The 20,382-nt window shown below is 48.7% G+C and overlaps 1 protein-coding gene across 7 annotated transcripts in view; it reads right to left on the bottom strand.

The window, feature by feature from the left end:
* TECPR2 (tectonin beta-propeller repeat containing 2) overlaps positions 1 to 20,382 on the bottom strand; it is a 98,125-nt gene that overhangs the window by 55,693 nt on the left and 22,050 nt on the right. For 5 of the 7 annotated variants that reach the window (XM_032345344.1, XM_032345346.1, XM_032345351.1 and 2 more), the window contains 4 exons: positions 12,823 to 12,951; positions 12,080 to 12,211; positions 8,263 to 8,420; positions 63 to 375 (listed from right to left, as the gene is read on the bottom strand). In XM_032345344.1, the coding sequence (XP_032201235.1) occupies positions 63 to 375; positions 8,263 to 8,420; positions 12,080 to 12,211; positions 12,823 to 12,951 (732 nt within the window). The remainder of the gene's footprint in view (positions 1 to 62; positions 376 to 8,262; positions 8,421 to 12,079; positions 12,212 to 12,822; positions 12,952 to 20,382) is intronic. The other 2 variants (XM_032345347.1, XM_032345349.1) reach the window with 2 other exon arrangements.

Genomic DNA, 20,382 nt, shown 5'->3' with positions numbered 1-20,382 from the left:
AGAGACCGTCCGTAGATAAACATATAAAGACACCAAAGGTGTGGTGCGATCACGCAACTTACCTGGTTGATTGTGTCTAGAAGGTAAATACTATATTCATTCCAACTCAACACCCAGCCTTCTTGAAAGAAACATGAAACAAGCCCCAGGTGTTTCTCAGGTAAGCTGCAACTTCCCCTGTTGGAGGATTCCAGACGTGGGTACAGTTCAAAAGGCTTGACTCCTCCAGCAAAGACATCTTTTAAGATAAACGTGGCTTGAACAGTCCCATGGATGTCCGCCTTCCACAGTCGGAGCCCAGGCCGTGACGCGTACAAGGTCAGATCACTCTGCTTACAAAGTCCTGGTATAAAACAAGCTCCAAATTTCCCAGTGCTGAAATTACAAAAAAAAAAAAAAAAAAGAAGAAGAAGAAGAAGAAGAAGAAACAGATACAAACTGATTTAAAGTGATAGCTGTCAACCTTTGACATCAACTCTAACAAGAATTTTTTGGATAAGCCTAAATAAGATTGATGTTTTTTCAAACCCTCTTCTATGGTTTGCTCTGTTGTTACTAGAACGACATGGTCAACTCTGTCTCCTCCTCCCTGTGGCCCCTCGGAAGCATGTGCCGCTGAGCAGGCAAGGCAGCCCGGCTCCTGGCGACCGTCATGATGCTGTGCCCTGGGCTTCGTCTCCACCCTCTGGCTCAATCCTCGCAGCAGTGCCACGAGGCAAACGGTACCGGGTCAGAGAAGAGGAATTGGAGGCAGAAGAGGACAGTCCAGGTCCGACCGTCCTCTCCCTGCTTGGAAGTTCTGTTCACCCTAACCCTGACTGCTGTACTCACTCCAGCATCCCACTGAATGAGCGTCACGCCTATGACCGAGTCTAAACCCGTCACAGGGACCGGCTTCCCGTCCAGTCCACGGGGGTGTCATTTTTTTCTGTTTTTAAAATTATGAAATACCTAACACAAAATGTATGTTTTATATAAATAAAACATATCATTTTATACCATATATACACACAGGTGCACACACACACGCTTAAAGGCATGTAAAATTATGAAGCCTAACAAATGAAATGCACACCCAGAAGCCCATCCCTCAACTTTGGAAATAAATCATCAGTGACGCAGGTGGTGTTCTCCCACACTCCTAATGTCCCTGCCCCTCCGTTCCCCAGGTGTGATCACCAGACTGAATTTTGCGTTTGCTATTCCCTTGCTTCTACTACTGATAGCTTAGCCACATACCTATGTATCCCTAAACGCTACATATCTTAGTATCATCTTCCATTCGCATAAAAAAGTAATGATGCTATTTGTATACTTTTGCTACTTGCTTTTAATATTGATTAAAGATTTACCTTTACTGACAAAACAGCTATAGCTCATTCATTTTCACTGCTACATAGCATGCCACATTTTTTTTCACTCACTCCCTTGTTGATGGGCATTTGAATTATTTCTACTTTGCTATTTTAAACAAAAATACCACGAGCATTTCCTCCTAGCACACGGGTGTGTCAGGGTCTGCCCGGGTCTCCTGGAGATGGAACTGCTGCGCTGTCAGGTAGCTGCTGGGTTGCTGAGTTGACTACATTCAGGTTTGAAAGATAATTTCAAACTTTTTTCAATATGATTAATCCAACCTTTGCTCCCACCAGCAATCTGAATTCTTTTATTCCCCCAAAGGGATTTTTAAGCCATCTCTACACCCAATGTGGGGCTTGAACCCACACCCCACAATCAAGAGTTGCATGCTCCCCCAGCTGAGCCGGCGGAGGGGTTCTCCTGAGTTCTCATGGTCCCACACCTTTGTCCAATCTCGGGCTCCTACCAGAGCTCAGAGTTCAAGAGTTCAAAATGCTTCTCGGACTTGAAGCAGCAGAAATAGTAAATAGAAATATTTACTATGTGAACTTTCTGGAGCTCAGTTTCCTTATGGGGTAATCCTTCCCATCTCAAAGGTTAAAGTGAAGCTTAAGTGAGCCGGCCTAGGAGGGCACAGAAGTGCTGCTGCTGACGTGGTAACCCCCCGGACCGGGCTCCAGGTGCTCCCAGCTGGGATGGGCCCCTCGTTCCACACACAGCCCTGTGCCTCTCTCCTCACCCTCCCTGCACACAGCAGCACATGGGTCCTCCTGAAGGGCTGTCTCCAGAGCCCATCTCACATGGTGACACAGAGTTATCTGGACGTTCTCTGCCAGTCAGTCTCTCTCCAGGTCCCTCTGGGTGCAGAGTAACTAAATCCCTCTGGATGGGGCCCAAGGAAAGTACTGAATATCAAATTCAGCTTTGAGACGAAGATTGTGAGACGAACCAAGACCGTTCTAACACTGTCGATCATTCCCGGACAGCTCTATAATCGGCCTCGGGTTTGATTACTGCCTTTGGTGGATTTTTTCTGGAAAGATTCTCTAAATAGACCCAAAGGAATTATCACAGGGCAGTCCGTAACCTCTTCCCCTTGCCCTTCCTGTCCAATCGATTTCTGTTTGGTGACCCACTTGTTAAATGTTTTCCTTCTATTTATAGGTCCTCTTAAAAACCTCCTGTCCCTTCCACTTTGATCCGCTCACCTTGGACAACTGCAGCACTCACTTGAACAAACACTGAGGGAGTCCTGCCCCATGTGAGACCCGGTGCCATGGGCAACGTGAAAGAGAAACGACACGAGAGCCTGGCCCTGGCTGAGAACAGGCGCAGGCAGACGTGTGCGTGGGTAAGAATCAGTGCAAGACCATCTGAGGCTCAAAGGGCCCCATGAGTGGTCCAGACGGGAGGCATCTGACTGGGGCAGGAGAGGGCTAGACCAGGGACTATTCCCGGCTGAGGACGGAATGGGCACTGTGGGGGAAGGAGCATGCGAGAGGGTCCTGGCGGGCAGCTGGCTCTCCGGAACTGCTGGAACATGTGGTGTGTGGTTGGTGGTGGGGGAGGGAGACTGGGGGGGGAGGCGGCTAAACTGGGGATAACTAGCTAGAGCAGGTGCAAACTGTCCTTCGCCCGAGGCTTAGCGCCACCCACCGGCAGCACGATGGTGCAGCACCTGCTGCAGTCGTTCTGAAGCGGACCCTCACACCCCAACTTTCAAGGCCCAGGCACTGCAGGACTCTAAAATCATAACTTCATCAACCCACTTTCTTAACTTTGGTGGAGGTGACTTGCAGAAAAATCACTGATGACTTTAAAAAATACGTTAATTCCCTTTATAAGCCCCATTAACATGAAAGTTGTAGTTTTTTGTTTTGGGACTTTAAAACGATTTTATATCTTTTTAAAGATTTTATTTATTTATTTGACACAGAGAGAGAGAGAGAGAGATCACAAGCAGGCAGAGAGGCAGGCAGAGGGAAGAGAGGGGGAAGCAGGCTCCCCGCTGAGCACAGAGCCCAATGCAGGGCTCAATCCCAGGACCCTGAGATCATGACCTGAGCCGAAGGCAGACGCTTAAGCCACTGAGCCACCCAGGTGCCCCTAAACGATTTTATTTTTAAGCACTCTCTACCCCCAGTGTAGGGCTCAAACTCACAACCCTAAGATCAAGAGTCTCGTGCTGTACTGCTGAGCCAGCTGGGAGCACTGGAAGGAGTGTTTTCTAACGAGCTGTATAATCCGCTGGTACCCCAGACCTGAAATGCTGAGCATGGACAGAGAGCCTGAGGCAAGAGAATGAAAGTCTATGATGGGTGACAAAAGGCTCAGCAGCCAACTGCCCACAGACTACCACACAGGCACGACAGCAGTGACCCTGTTCCAGAACCTGGTGCTGGCTCTGCTCGGGGGTAGACTCCCCACATCCACATGCACGGATGGCCTTGCCCAGGGGCCCTGAGGACAGGGCCACGGGACACCTAATAGGTAGGGAGAGGGTTCCCACATGAGATAGTGCAACACAGAGCCCGAGGAGAGCAAAGATACAACACATTTGGGGACAGCTGGGGGCTCTGAGGTCTTCTGGGAGTAACATGCATTATCTGGTCTGGTCTGAGGAGGCTCACAAACTCCATCTGAAAAGGACGACCCCATCCCCCACACTGCGGTCCCCTGCCTGCGGATGCAGGCTCGGGATGCCCACGCTCTGCTGCCCGCTGAGAATGCTCCCGCCCTATTCAGGCCACTCTGTCACCCACCAGCAGGCTCCAGGGAGGTCACGACAGGCACCGCCATCTCGTGCTCCGTGCCAGCCAGCGCCAGCCACCCAGCCCATCTCACAAAGCTCTCAGCAGACGCGCTCCCTGCAAAGCGCCCCCTCCTGCGTTCCCTTCTACAAAACCAGCCTCCTGCAAAGCTATCCCCAAGCACGGTGATCCTGTCCCCTCCAGCCCTTTCACCCTCGGCCCCTCTCCTTGAGCAAGACCGTGTGTAGCCACCAGGTCGCTGTATCCAAATGTCTATCTCAGGCCATCTCTCCGGGTAGTCAGCAGCTCTGACACAGTGGCTGGCCCTGTGACACTTCCTCCATGTGGCCTCCGACTTCTCACTCCTCTGACCCCTCCTCACGTCCCAGTCTCTGCCGATGCCCAGAACAGAGACAACCGCGCCCCCAAACCATGCTCACACCTGCGGCGAGCTCATCGTCCCAGAGCTTGTCCAGACCGTCCACGTGCTACAGGCTCTGGCCGCACCTGCTTCCTGAGATGCACACCTGCTGCCCCTGCCCCTTCGGCTGCCCCCTGGAGGAAGACTATGCCACCTGTCCGCAACAGCCCCTCTGTCCTCTCCGCCAGACTTCTCGAGGCCAGAGCGCCACCACCCCCCACCCGAGAGCTCAGCCACGGCCTCTGACTCATCTCCCTCCCTCACCCGCCAGAGCAAACCTGCAGCTCTGCCCTCCAAGCATTCCTACCACCCTGCCCTGGCCTGAGCCCCCGGCTGGCCCCCTGAGCTGCCACTCTTGTCCCCTCCCAAGAGCAGCAAGGGTCACGTGACCTGCCCTGGTCAAAGCCTCTCACGACTGCTGGCGTGCTAGAATAAAGCAGCCCCGCGTAAGGCTCACAAAGCCTACACGATGGGGTCCTACCCTGGCCCTACCCTACCAAGGCCCACGTGGCCTTGCTGCTCTGCAAACACTCAAACGCTTGGCACACACACTGCTTCTGCCTCAAGAGCTTCTCTTCAAAGTCCTGGCTCTTTCTGCCCTTCCTTCAGGAATCTGCTCTGGTCCCTCCTGCGGCAGAGCTGTCCGTCCCTGCCTATCTAGAGCATGCACCCATGTCCCCTGCTCCCTCCTCTGTAGTCCATATCCTGATTACTCCCGAACATTCTAGAACATATTTATTTAATGTTGGTTTCCCCCGTCAGGAATATGAGCCTCCCGAGATGAGAGGTCTTCCCAGGTCACAGCTGTCACCTCAGATGGAGAAGGGTGCCCAGAACACAGCAGAGACTTGATGAGGCTTTTTCAATGTCACGTGAAAAACACTGTTCCCCGATGTCAGAGTCTCAATGTCGCCTGCATCTAACGACCTGCGGGCCTGGAGATGTCAGTCCTCACGATGACTCCTGCTTGACTACTACCTAACAGGCACCTCCAGCTCAATAATGCCCCCAACAGAATGGCTGTCTAGACCTCAAACCCGGGCTCGCCCTGTGTTTCCACCACAGCTACCTAGCTGCCACTGGCACGAAACCTTCTCTTCTTTCCTTCCCCTCACCCCACATCCAATCCGTTACCCTGCCCCAGGGAAAGCATTATCCTGCTTTATCCTGCATTATCCTAATTGCAGCTCCCTGCATGTCCCGGTCTCCTGACAGCCACCGCCAGGGCCAGCCCCCACGCCCGCTCCCAGGACTCCCACAGCACCCTCCTCTCCCGCTCCTGCCCATCTCCAGTTGAGTCTCCACGCAGAACTGGGTGAGCTCTGAAACGTCGCTCACGTGGCCATTCTCCTGCCTACAGCACTTAAGAGCCTTTGGTTATGCCTAGGATAAGCTGGGCAACAGCCAGCCAGCGTGGTGCTCTAGCCCTGCCCCTAAGCTGGCTCGGGCCCTCCTTTCCAATCTCATCTTCTTTCTCTCTTTATTTATTTTTTTTAAGATTTTATTTATTTATTTGACAGAGAGAGACACAGTGAGAAAGAGAACACAAGCAGGGGCAGGGACAGAGAGAGAAGCAGACTTCCCACTGAGCAGGCAGCCCGATGTGGGACTCGATCTCAGGACCCTGGGATCATGACCCGAGCTGAAGGCAGACGCTTAACCGACTGAGGCACCCAGGCACCCCTCCAATCTCATTTTCTACCAGTGCACCCAACCCACTGCTCCCTGGTCACCCGGCCCCCTCTGGCTCCCCGAATGCTGAAGCCCTGGCTGAATCCGCGGCCTTGGCATTCGCTGTTTCCTGAGACCAGAATTCTCCTCCAGCAGCTCTTCCCATGCCTGAGGCTTCTGCTCAAATATCACTTCCCCACAGAAGTCTTTCCAGTCTATTCTAAGAGAGCGTGCCCCCCCTCCCAGGCTTCACCCCAACTGCCTTCTCTGCAGCACACACTGCCGCCTACACAGCTATTCTGCTTGGGGGCAGAGCCCTGTCCCTTGCCCACCTGCCCACCGCATACTACTGCCCCACACGTGCTGGATGACACACGGCTTCCAGGGGGCAGACTCGCCAGATGCCCCTTCTGAACCACAAGCTCACATACACGCAACAGAAAAACAATCTTTAAGACACAGGGATGACCAACTTTTCCATTTATTCTGTGTTATCCCCATTCCTCTAGGGCTCAGTGAAACAGACCTCCCAGGAAGAAAGGGGAGACATTTGTTTGCATCAGCAGCCTGGAACAGTGTCCAGCATAGGCCAAAAGACTCGATCACACATGTGCACCAGGAGGGGCTTCTGGAAACTTGCTTAGGTTTCCACACTGGAGGTTGGAAGACTAGGTTTTAAGAGAAGAACTATTGGCTGCTCCCCGTGAAAAGGAACTGGTTTTCCTACCTCTCTATCCTGCACTACCCTTCCAAAAAGAGTGTAGTGAGACACTGACGCCAAGTCAGAACAAAGCATCAGGCAGAAGAGAGAGACAGTGGCAGAGGGAAAGACAAGATGAAGACGTGCAGAACCCCTAAGCCGGAACTCCAAATTCCACTGTGTTTTCCAGGGGCCAACCGGGAGACTACTGCTAGAAAAAGGCTAAATTGTTGATGGATTGAGGGGGTATTCAGCATGGAAAACAGAAGCCAAAGGGAAGCTTGACCAGGTCTTTTAATAGCTAAGGGCTGCCACACTCCGCCCATGTGACCTCCCCTTCTCCGGGCCATCCATCACCCGCCTGGCTGTCACCACCAGCTTCCATGGGCCCTCCCTCCCTCGCGCAGCCAACGCGCATCCCACTGTCAGCCTGTTCACCCCACTCCCCAGCCCACCTGCCACCAGCCCCTCTGATCCTCTCCAGGCAACAGTGCCCTTTTACCAGGAACTTCTCCAAATCCCGCTGCCAATCCACAAGCTGCCGGCGCCCATCGGCTCTTCCTGCCCCCACGTGGCTCTTGCCCCTCTCTCTCAGGATGAGGGGGTGGCCTCACCACTCTACCCAGCCCCTCCTCACTGGCCCCACCCCCATGTAAACTGGGCCCCAGGGCTCTACACGTGTTTCTGGCAGGGAGACCCCCCATGCACTCCTGCTGCCTCTTCCCGCGTGGCGGATAGGTGACTGGACTTGGCCTACCCCTTCTCTTGCTGTCCTTCCGGGTGGCAGGTTAACGGGGGGACAATCTCTCAGCCTGGAAGCCTCCCACTCTTCTTGGCCAGTTCTACTGCTCCCTCACCCACTCCTTCAGGGAGTCCGCCTGCAGCTCCAGGCTGGGGAGAAGTTTCACAGCACCCCGCACACTGCTCCACAGCAGGTAACCCAACAATTAACTTTCCTGCTGAGTTTATTAAGTTTTCATGATGGTGGGCTCCTATCTACCTTGTCTGCCTCTTATCCCGAAGCCTGGCCCAGCCCACACGGTGCAGCGGGGCCTTGACCCTTGACTGGGACTGTGGGAGGGGGGCACCTGCACAGGAGTGGACCCAAAGCAGACCACATTGGAGACTCCCCCAGATCCTGGCACTCAAGGCAGGAAGGCCACGCCTGCACGTTCTCCCAGAAGAACAAGAGGGATGCGCTGTTCCTGTCTGATGCTGGGACAAGGTGCCCTAGGCAGGTTAGGGACCCACTGGGCACCCCAGGCTTAGAGCAGCTGTGGGCTTGCAGATGGCAAACAGGAAACCTAGGAAAACTTAAAGCCCCTCTGTAACCACCAGGCTGGGGCACTTGCGACGCCCACCTTTTCCTTGGTTGTGTTCCAATCTGCTTGACAGACTTTTCTTCCATGTGAAAAAGCAGGCTTCTTTGTAGTGTAGACACGAGCAGCACTTTCTGGCTATAATCCAGCTGCACGATGGAAGACGGCTCCTCCAACACCAGATGCGAGTTACACACGCCCTGTGAGAGAGTCCGGTTAAAGCCAACTCAGTGCAGAGTTCAAGCAACCTGACTTCCTCTGTGACGGGAAACATCCTTCTGTTGTTTGTATTCGGGTCAGTTTATACCTTAAAACGTATGTTGCTAATTCTCAACAGATTCAGTGTCAACCCACTGTGATAAAATTGTTTGGAAAAGTTCTTACTAATGAGAAAACAACATTAACAACCTTTCTCAGCCTATATCAAGTTTGGCAGGAAACATGAAAAATACTATATAATTTCTTTTAAAACATTCTCGGTAGGCAGTTCAAAGAAGAGTCCATAGGGATCTAAGTGGAAATATGTTACACCATCACTATTATTTATTCTAATCAAACACAATGGGACTTTCCATAAAATTATTGCGGCAACTATCACCTAAGGTCACATTACACCCTTCCCCCACAAAGAGTTCAAGGCAATTCTAGGGACATTATATCCATGCCAACTGAAAGGGTCAGAAAAAAACAAGAAAGAAATTCAAGCAGGTTTAAATATATTGAAGAACAAAGGTAAACTCCAGAAGGCATTTTACTGCCGGCACAAACTCTATTTCTTGGTGTCAAAAATCTGCTTCTACAAGTTACTCTTCTCCCAAACCTGTTTCTTCAGTTGTTTAAGAAATCCTGATGCTCTGTCACAAACCTCTTGGGGGTAGGAGGAAGAGCAGCAATCAGATTTACTGGTAAAATTTACATACAATAAAACTGACCCTTTTTAGATACACGGTTATATGGATTTTGAAAAATGCATACAGTTATACAATCACCAACAGAGTGAAGATAGAGAAATTCTCTTTACCCCCAAACATCAAGTACTTTTAAAGCAGATTTTCCTCCCACGTTTGTAGTTATGTAAACTGTAGCTTTTCAGTTTTAGACTTAGCTTATAATGAACTAAATTTATTCTATGAATTTTGCAAAAACACTCAACCTCCCATATCTTTTTTTTTTTTTTTTGCAAATCTCTTTATACTTGTATTTAAAACAACAACTATCAGAACCTCAATAAAGCTGGGAAGTAAGTTCCCAGCACGCTAAGGACATTGTTTTCTACATGTGGCTTTCTCTCCGTTTTGTGAAATGCAGGCTCGGGAGCGGTGCGGGCCTGGCGCTGCCTGCAGGCCCGAGCAGAAGGAAGGAACAACACAGGGGCTCCTAATAACCTCAATGCTTTCCTGCACAACAGCGGTTCTCCAAGTGGGCTCCGCAGTCCTTTCCACAGGGTCTGCAAGGCCCAGACTATTTTCGTTATAATACTAGATTGCATCTGCCTTTTTCACTGAGCTGACATTGGCAATGACACAAAAGCCATGGAGGGGAGAGCAGGGCACTGAATGCCACTAATCATCACTGTGTCCTCTGCCACCACTTATGGGAAAAAATGTGCATTTCACTGAAGATGGTCTTTGACGCAGAACATTTATAATTTCATTAAATCCTGGCTCTTGGGGAGACACAGTTTAGAATTTTGTGTGATAAAATGGGGCAGGCACGCCCAGTCCTGCTGCTGCACACTGAGGTACTCTGGTTCTCAAGGAAAAGCACTTGACTGCTGGAGCTGGGAGTGCAACCAGCTGCCTTCCCCCCCAACCCCCGCCCCAGAATGCCATTTTTCTTGACATACTATAATTACTCAAACATGGGTATTTGGCAGACATTTTCTCAGATGGAACAAAGTGGCCTTGTCACTTTAGTGAAAACAATTGTGTTTGTTGCTGATAATAAATTTCAAGTTCTCAAATTAGGCTTAGAATGGAAAGCTTGTAACGACCCTGTGAACTTGGGCAGTTCTATAGCCTTTTCTGATCAGAATGATGGTATTATTGACAAAAACACGTTCTTTGATATTATATAATTAAATTTCAACATTTGGAAAGATCTGCATCATTCAGTAAGATCAAATTTTCCAAGTGACCAACACATGATATTACAAAATCACGCAGGGATCAAAGAGCCACTCAAAGTGCCAGGCAGGCTGCTGGATTTCGCTGTAAGAGGACAAAAACATCCATCCACACAGTTTCAGCTTCCCAGTTACAACTGACCTTAGGGAAACCACCATCCATCAGTTGGGGATAAGATTCACGAAGAATATCCACAATTCTCTAAAAAGGCTCGTACAATACTGTCCTGTTTCTAACTACAGGTCTGTGAGAGGCCAGATCTTCTTCATACGCTCCAACCAAAACAATGTATTGCAAATGCAGCTGTCCTCCGTCAAGCCGGCCGTTAGAGAGATTTGCAAAAATGTAAAGTACTGTCTTTCTTATCACTTGTTTTGAAATAGTTATTTTCATAAAAGTTATTTCTAGTGATAGGTTTATTTTTTCAAAAATAAATTAATAAGGGCGCCTGGGTGGCTCAGTGGGTTAAAGCCTCTGCCTTCGGTTCAAGTCATGACCTCAGGGCCCTGGGATCTAGCCCCATGTCGGCCTCTCTGCTCATTGGGAGGCCTGCTTCCCTTCCTCTCTCTCTGCCTGCCTCTCTGCCTACTTCTGATCTCTCTCTGTCAAATAAATGAATAAAATCTTAAAAAAAAAAAAAAAGAGTGTAGGGGCCTCCTGAGACCAAACACTTTGAGAACTTCCGCTAGACATAACTTATAATAGGACAGTCGTGGATTGGAGGGACTAAAAGCTACTCAGCTAGGGGCGCCTGGGTGGCTTAGTTGTTAAGCGTTTGCCTTGGGCTCAGGTCATGATTCCAGGGTCCTGGGATCGAGCCCCACGTTGGGCTCCCTGCTCAGCAGGAAGCCTGCTTCTCCCTCTCCCACTCCCCCTGCTTGTGTTCCCTTTCTTGTTGTCTCTCTCTGTCAAATAAATAAATAAAATCTTTAAAAAAAAAAAAAAAAAAAGCAACTTGGCTAGTAATTCCTGAATTCCTGCTATGCATGAGGAATGAAGGCTACGCGTCAAGAAAGGAAAGGCTCGTACCAAGGTGTTCAGTGCAGCTGGGCAGACATGTGACCCAGCGAAGCACAGGCCTGCACAGAGGCACACGAGCGGTGGAAAAGATGCGGGCTTCGGAGCAGAACCTGTTTGAAGCTGAGCTCTACCAGGTGTTGGCCTGTGACCCCGGGCTAGTGACAGGGTCACCGAACCTTGGGTTCTTCATCTACTGACAGGGAAGTGCACACGCAGCTCAGGGCAGCGTTGTGAGGATTAAAAAGAACAACAAACATGAGGATGGTGGCTGGGCACTGGACTGCCACCAAGCCTCCTCGTCCTCGGCCCACTCCCTCCCACACGAGACAAGGCTTGGTTGGGGCCAGCTCTCCGCCCCCTGAAAGCACTGACCTCTGTCCACAGTTATGATTATGAAAGGCTTCGCATGGCTCCTACAAACCCTTCAAGGAGAGAAGAGTGACAGTGGCTTCCGTTCGAAGGAGCAGCAGGAGACAACAGGAGAATGGACACCATGAGGGAAGGGGCCAGTGCAAACAAAGGCCAACCCTTTAGTCACAGCAGAAGCAGCTTAGAAAACGTTAGAGAAGTCCTTGAGGGAAACTGTTACAAACAACAATGAGATTATAAAGGGACAAATGATTGGGAATACAAACAGACTGGCTACAAGATGATTATGGATATAATTTCCCCAAGTAGAAGAAGGCCAAAAATATTTCTGGAAATAATCATACCTGGTCTAGATCCAGAGAAGAATAGACAATTTTCCCTTTGTCATCACCAGAGAACAATTTCATTCCATTGGGGCTCCAAGCCAGGGCGGTGATGCTATTTCTGTGAATACCGGTGACATCAAATCTCCGAAGCTGGGAACGAGCGACAGACACGTGCACAGGGAGAGAAAGGGGTGGGCACTGTGAGACACGCTCTGTGGGCACAGGGGTACAGAGTCCCTCCTGCTCCTGGAGGAGCTGGTCTCCCCAACCTGGTTTTCCAGGCAAAACCCTGCACAAGGAACCCTCTGGTTAGTTACCTTGAAAGCGGACAGAGGGCAGCCAGAGAACGTTAGGCACAATCTAAATTACCCAAACGTGCTTTCTGCCAAGTGTCCTCCCAAGAACCAAAATATTATTGAGTATTAAGAGCATAGGGTGGGGCGCCTGTGTGGCTCAGTTGGTTAAGCGACTGCCTTCGGCTCAGGTCATGATCCTGGAGTCCTGGGATCGAGTCCCACATCGGACTCCCTTCTCAGCAGGGAGTCTGCTTCTCCTGCTGATCTCTCTCCTCTCATGCTTGCTCTCTCTCTCTCTCTCAAATAAATAAATAAAATCATAAAAAAAATTATTAAAAAAAAAAAAAGAGCATAGGGTGAAACTTTTCTGAGCATGTATCTTCCGAGCGGGGGAGGCTTTCTCCTGTGAAAATCCGCAAGGAATGTGCCAAGAAGGTAAGAAATGCCGGGGAGACTACCACTTACTTGTTTGTTTCTCCCTGGCAGCGAGGACACAAGCTGAAAGACAGCAACCCTCCCAGAGGCGGTGCCCGCAGCCACGAGGTCATCAAAGCAGCTCAGCAGCTTCACCACCGTGATGGGTTCCGTTTTCCCCTAAAAGAGCAAACATTCAAGACAAGGCCAGCTTCCAGAGTGGAAACATTACTCCTGGAGGCGGAAGCCCGGCATCAGGCTGCGGCCTCTGCAAAGCCCTGACTGAAAATGCATGCAATCCAGGAAAATAATTACATCTGTTAGACCCTCTTTTTTCTTTCTAGGTCTCTCATCTTGAAATGACGAAATAAAAAAACATTTCGAATAAAGGAAATGCTCATCAATCAAGTGAGAATATTCTGAGCTATCAAGGCGAGCATGCTAAGACGCTTGGAGAGCTCGTCCAGAACGGGAGTCTGGAGTAAGAAGAGCTCCCCCAGACCCCAACTCTCTTCTCTCTCAACTCGGACATGCCACTCCAGCACCGCAATCCGCGGTCTCTGTGCCACCCACGCGTGCCACGAGGACAAGGAGATGATGCATCTGAAAGCACTTTGTAAATGGGTTTGTTCTTAGGTCAGTAATCAAATAACACCAACCCAAGCTTCATACATTGGCCTATTAAAAAATAAAGATTGTTATTTTTTAAAAGATTTTATTTATTTATTTGACAGAGATCACAAGTAGGCAGAGAGGCAGGCAGAGAGAGGGGGAAGCAGGCTCCCCGCTGAGCAGAGAGCCCGATGCGGGGCTCGATCCCAGGACCCTGAGATCATGACCTGAGCTGAAGGCAGAGGCTTAACCCACTGAGCCACCCAAGAGCCCCACTGGCCTATTAAAAAATAAAAAGCACATGTACTGCGGTGCCTGGGGGACTTAGTCAGTTGGGCGTCTGCCTTTGGCTTGGGTCATGGTCTCAGGGTCCTGCGATCAGCTCCGAGTCAGGCTCCCTGCTCAGCAAGGGGCTTGCTTCTCCCTCTCCCTGCCCCCTGCTCATGCGCGCGCTCTCTCTCTCTCTAATAAATAAAATCTTAAAAAAAAAAAGAAAGAAAGAAAGAAGAGAAGAGAAAAAGCACATGCACAAGCATGGTACACAGAAACTCAGGCTTCCAGACCATTGAGTGAAACTGGTCATTCAGAAAAACCACAGCACCACTTGGCCTTGCTGAGACGGACGGCGAGATCTGCACTGAACTACCGTGATCACCACATTCTGCTGCAGTAACTTAGACGGTAAGCGGTCTGTCAAGGGCAGAAGCACGCCCTCCACACTCAGAGGAGACTGAGTCAGCTGCTGTGGTGACAGAAAGTAAAGTAGGTCGCAGGCTCGCGCCGCTGGTGGCGGTGAGCGTGTACAGCCCGCGGGGGCAGCGATGACAGCGGTGACCACACACACTTCCGTCCAGCCCCGCAGCTCTCGGGGCGCTCTCCCAGGCTATAAAGATGCCTGGTGAGAGCCTGACGGAGGTAAGGGACTTGGATCTTAAGCTAGAGGAAGGCAAACGGGAGCCCTGGAAGATTCCTGCCTTTGCCCTGTATCCATCCCATGGGTTTCTGGTAAGCTCGACCAGGCGCGGCACAGCATGAGGATGATGAGCAGAGCGTGCAGGTGTGAAGCCCGGTGGGAACCTCCTGTGGCGGCTCAGGCCAGAGGCACCACGGGCCTCGTCTGGAGAAACGGCAAATGAGCGAGCACAAAGGCTGATGAGGAAAGAGACTGTCAGGACCTGGTCGGCACGAGAACAGCAGGAGAACGGCACAGCCACCCCCTTCCCGGAACTTTCCGGGCGCCAGCCACGCTGGTCCGCCCTCTCATGCGGCATGTTCCCGACTCCTCACGCAGCAGCACGGGGTGGGCTAGGGTCGCCCCGTTTGCCTAAGGACACACGGCTGGAGGACTCAAGGGGATCCTGGCCCTCCCTGGCTGCCCTGCAGAGGGACAGCTGGGAGGCGCGAGCACAGGAAGGGGAAGGAAGGACATCGTCATCCGCACTGCGGCCAACACGAGTGGCGGGTCCATGAGCGGGACCCACTGGTGCCACTCCGAGGGACGACCGGGACAGAACCCACTTCACACGCAGGTAGTCCTGGCAGGGCGGCCCCCGTCTGGAGAACAGCATCCTGGGAAGGTGTACTTACAGGAATTGCCACCACAACAGGAATTAAAATCCCTTACCGGACACTAAGCCAGGTCGTGAGACAAATTCCAAACGGCTGTGTACGTTTTCTGAATGAAAGGCTTCAAAATAAAAACCACCACTCAGGCCAAAAGCCTGAAAATCTGTGTGTGGCGCTTGTACACACGCTTTTTAATGTCAACATTTTGAGTTAATGTTATTTAATATAATCATTAATAAACGTTACGGTTCTTGACTTAAGAACCAAAACATCCCAAGAATCAGATTATCAATACTTAGCTTATAGAAGCAAAAAAATTAGGTTCAACTGCCTACAGTATAAGTCAAGCTATTCTGGAGAACATTCCCCTCCAAACACCTCAAAGTGCTGAGTAAGATACATAAAATAACGTTTTTTTAAAAAAGACATGTCATTTATGTATTTGAGGGAGAATGTATGTGTGCGCACATGCGCGTATGAGCTGGAGGAAGGGGAAGAGGGAGAGAGAGAATCCCAAGCAGACGCCGCACTGAGCACAGAGCCCGTGGGACTCGATCCCAGAATCCCAAGATCATGACCTGAGCCAAAACCAAGAGCTGGACACTTAACCAAGTGAGCCACCAGGACCCCCCATAAAATATCCTTTTAACTGCATACCTCTAGAAAGTAATTCTAGAGGTCCAAACCCAAAAAGAATATTGTCAAAATACTGTCAAACCCTGAAGCTACGGGCCACCCCAGGACTACCTAGCCAACACCCAGAGCTTCGGTGTCCTGAGCTGAGCGGGGCTAACGAGGATGAGGCTTCAGGCCAGACGAGTGGGGAGCTGGAACTGATGTCCCCTGCAAAAGCCCGGAAAGAATCCCTGAAACTCTAACCCTCAGTCAAAGTGTAAACAGTGAAAAATCCATTTGCTGGCAGACAGAGCTGACAAGGAACTCTGTCTTCTCTCAGACGTTGACTGCAATAAATAAAAAAGAAGAAATTTCCTCAAGAATCTGTCATCCCAAGCCTGCCATGTTCAGCATTCGAGTTTGAATGTATTTTTCCTTCCCACAGGCAGTCGATCTGAAGGGCTTGGATGTGAGCAGCAGTCCAAGGGGCCTGGCACAATAAGTACAAACCCCATCTGTGGGACACAGTCCTGACCCCCGTTCCTCAGCCTTCACGAGTATTGGGACCAGCCACAGAGCTCCTAATTAGAAACCACCACAGGGAAAAAGGCCCCATGAAGAAGAATCAACTAAAAAGAGCAGTAATAGGGGCACCTGGGTGGCTCAGTGGGTTAAAGCCTCTGCCTTCGGCTCAGGTCATGATCTTGGGGCCCTGGATCGAGCCCCGCGTTGGGCTCTCTGCTCAGCGGGGAGCCTGCTTCCTCCTCTCTCTCTGCCTGCCTCTCTGCCTGCTTGTGATCTCTGTGAGTCAAATAAATGAATAAAATCTTAAAAAAAAAAAAAGCAGTAATAGAATTGGACAACCCTTTGCCCCCACTCAAGTACTGCATTTAGATTGAAGAGACCCAGAACATAAAAGAAATATGCTTAAAATTTTAAAAAAACATAAAAGGGAATTCAAAACAGAACAGTAAGTTACTACAAGAAATGAAAAAGAATCGGGGCGCCTGGGTGGCTCAGTGGGTTGGGGTCTCTGCCTTCGGCTCGGGTCATGATCCCGGGGTCCTAGGATCGAGCCTCACATTGGGCTCTCTGCTTGGCGGGGAGCCTGCTTTCCCCCCTCTCTCTCTGCCTGCCTCTCTGCCTACTTGTGATCTGTCAAATAAATAAAATCTTAAAAAAAAAAAAAGAAATGAAAAAGAATCAAAAGAATTTAAAACCTTAGTGGTGATTAAATAGCAGAGCTCAAAGAAAATTATTGAACTAAATGACAGACCTATGTAAGAAAGACAGAGGAAAAGATAAAAAATAAGAGCAGAGTCCTAGAGGACAGATATAAAGGTCCAACCTATATCTCATTGGGACGCCAGAAGGAAAGGGGATAAACAGGAGGCAACATGTTCAGAGACAAGGACCATTAGTTGCCCAGAACTGATGAAAGGCCTGTGTCCTCAGGAGCACAAGCCCTGACAAAGATTAAAGGAAAGAAATACACTGAACACACTGTGTGGTGACACAGCAACACCTTGAAGACGAGGAGATGACTGTACCGTGTCAGACGAAAGGCAAATGACCAGATACAAACAAGTATTAAAAACAAACTTCTCAGGGCACGTGGCTGGCTCAGTTGGTAAAGCATGTAACTCTTGATCTCAGGGTTGTGAGTTTGAGCCCCACCCTGGGTGCAGAGATTAAAGATAAAGTCTTTCACAAAACAGAACAAAACTTCGCAACAGAAACGATGGAGTCCAGGAGACAATGGAAGATCATCTTCAAAATGCTGACAGAGAAAAACCATTAGCTTTGAATGTATGCCTGTCTAAACTCATAGACATAGAGACAATCAGGCAAAAAGTCAACCATACAAGACACTTAATATGTATGATGAGAAAGACCAGACAGACATCATAGAAAACTATAGACTAGGGGCGCCTGGGTGGCTCAGTGGGTTAAAGCCTCTGCCTTCGGCTCAGGTCATGATCCCAGGGTCCTGGGATCGAGCCCCGCATCGGGCTCTCTGCTTGGCAGGGAGCCTGCTTCCCCCTCTCTCTCTGCCTGCCTCTGCCTACTTGTGATCTGTCTGTCAAATAAATAAATAAAATCTTAAAAAAAAAAAAAAAAGAAAACTATAGACCAATATCCTTTATCCTTCATAAATACAGATACCAAATGACTGTAATAAACTATTACTGAGAGGACTACAGCACGATTTTAAAAAAGATACTACATCATGACAGAGTGGGGTTTATATAAGTAATGCACAGCTGAATTAATAATCAAACTCAATACATACGCCATATTAACAGAAGAAGAAAATCATGTTCTCTTAACAGATTCAGAAAGAAGATCTGACAAACTTCAATACTCATTCATGACCATAACACTCAGAAAATTAGGAATAGAAATAAGTAGCAATAAAAAAGATCTATGAGGACTCTAACCCTAATGAGTGTACACACTGAGGCAAAGACATCTGTTCTGTGGACATTACCCTGGAGGTCCTAGCAAATAGAGTAAATCAAGTAAAAAACTGAAAGGCATACACATCAGAAATGATGAAGTAAAACACTTTCTTCACAGGCAGCAATGACTACCTATGTAGAAAACCCCAAGAAATCTATAAATGTATGAAGAAATCTATAAATGTACATAAATCAGTTGTATTTCTATAGGCCAGCAACAAAAAAATCTGAAAGGAAAATAAATTGTTGTACTGTTCTTATATCATTTGTAAAGTGGTATAATATTATTTGAGAATAGATGGACAAATGTTGTAAATCCTAGAAAAATAACTAAGAAATCAAACAGATAGGACCTAATAAGCCATAAGGGACATAGAATAGAACCATGAAAAAATAATTAGTCTAGAAGACGATAGGAAAAGAAAAATCAGTAAGATTTAAGAATAGGTAGGATATGCAGAAAACAATTATCAAGATGGTAGACTTAACTAATGCTTCTTAACTGGGCATAATTATGTTTTCCACCCTGCCATGGGACATTTGATAATGTCTGGAGGCTGCTGCAACTTGGTTGATACTATTACCATCTAGTAGGGAGAAAGCAGGGGTGCTGCTTGACATCCTACAATACACAGGACAGCACCACCAGACCACAAAGTCAGTGGTGTCAGGTTGAGGAAATGGAACTTAAACCCAACCATACTAATAATCACATTCAACATAAATGGCCTAAATTTGGTATAACAGAAGGTAGAGATTGTTGGGGTGTCTCGCTGGCTCAGTTGGTGGAACATACAACTCTTGATCTTGGGGTCATGAGTTCAAGCCCCCACTGGGTGTACAGCTTACTTTAAAAAAAAAAAAAAAAAGGTAGATTGTCAAACTGAATAGAAAAGTAAGACCTGACCTTATGTTATTTTCAAGAAATGCACTTTGGGGGCATCTGGGTGGCTCAGTTGGTTAAGCGTCTGCCTTCGGCTCAGGTCATGATCCCAGGGCCCTGGGATCAAGCCCCACATCAGGCTCCCTGCTCAGTAGGGAGCCTGTTTCTCCCTCTCCCACACCCCCTGCTTGTGTACCCTCTCTCTCTTTGTCAAATAAATCTTAAAAAAAAAAAAAAAAAAGAAAAGAAAAAGAAAAGAAATGCACTTTGGATATAAAAGCACAGATAAACCGAAGGTAAGAATGGAAAAAGATCTATCATGCAAACTCTGATTGTAAGAAAACAGGAGAGGCTATATTAACACCAGAGCAGAGAAGGAATATTACCAGAGATAAAAAGAGACATATTATAGTGATAAAAGGATCTATTCAGTAAGACAGAACAACTCTAAATGTATAGGTACCTAATAATAGAGCTTTGAAATGCACGAAACACTCTCTCTCCCCCCACCAATCTCTAAAAGTTGGGAAGCACCTGGTGGTACAGTCAGTTAAGCATCTGACTCTTGATTTTGGCTCAGGTCATGATCTCAGAATCATGAGATCGAGCCCTGCATCAGACTCCATGCTGGGTACAGAGCCTGCTTGGGACTCTCTCACACCCTCTTCCTCTCTCAAAACAAAATAAAAATAAATAAATAAATAAATAAATAAATAAATAAATAAATAAAAGAATAACATTCATGACACAACACAACAACCTGAATGTATTTAATACCACTGAACTATACACTAAAAGAAAAAATGGTGAATTTTAAATTCTGTATAATTTACCACAATTAAAAAAAAAATACATGAAGCAGAAATGAACAGAACTGAAGTGATAAAAACAAATGCACAATTTCCATCAGAGACTTCAGCCTCCTCCAGTGACCAACAGAAGCAGGCTGGGGGGTGGTCACTGCTGCAGGAGTCTGCGTCCACCAAAGAGCAGGACGTGATGGTGGAAGCAGACACGCAAGGCATTTGTTTGGGGAAACACCTGTGAGGGGACGGGGGAAAGAGCTGGAAGAGGCTGAAGAACGGTCAGCTCCCAAGGCCCGTCTGCAACCCGAGATGGAGAGAGGGAAGGAAGGGTCGCTGCAAAGGCTAATCTCCAACCGCAGTGCTGTTTCAGAAAGTTGCGGCCACACCAACAGGAACACCCCAAGCCAAAGTCACTTGTCAGAGGATTCTCAGTTTTCACAAGAATAAGTGTGCCTTGTGACCCAGCTGCGCCCAGTCACTGGCTCGGAGTAGCGAGTGGGAAGGCTGGTGGGTTCGGTGCTCATCAGTTACACGCCGCACCCCCTCCAGGAAGAGAGAATCCTTGAGATTAGGATATTGCCAAGCACCACATAGAATAAAAAGACATAGGGGCGCCTGGGGGGCTCAGTGGGTTAAAGCCTCGGCCTTCGGCTCAGGTCATGATCCC

This window comes from Mustela erminea, chromosome 5 (assembly GCF_009829155.1).
Source record: "Mustela erminea isolate mMusErm1 chromosome 5, mMusErm1.Pri, whole genome shotgun sequence".
NCBI classification, from domain to species: domain Eukaryota; kingdom Metazoa; phylum Chordata; class Mammalia; order Carnivora; family Mustelidae; genus Mustela; species Mustela erminea.
The sequence above is the reverse complement of the archived record's forward strand: the minus strand, read 5'-3'. Positions and strand labels throughout refer to the sequence as shown.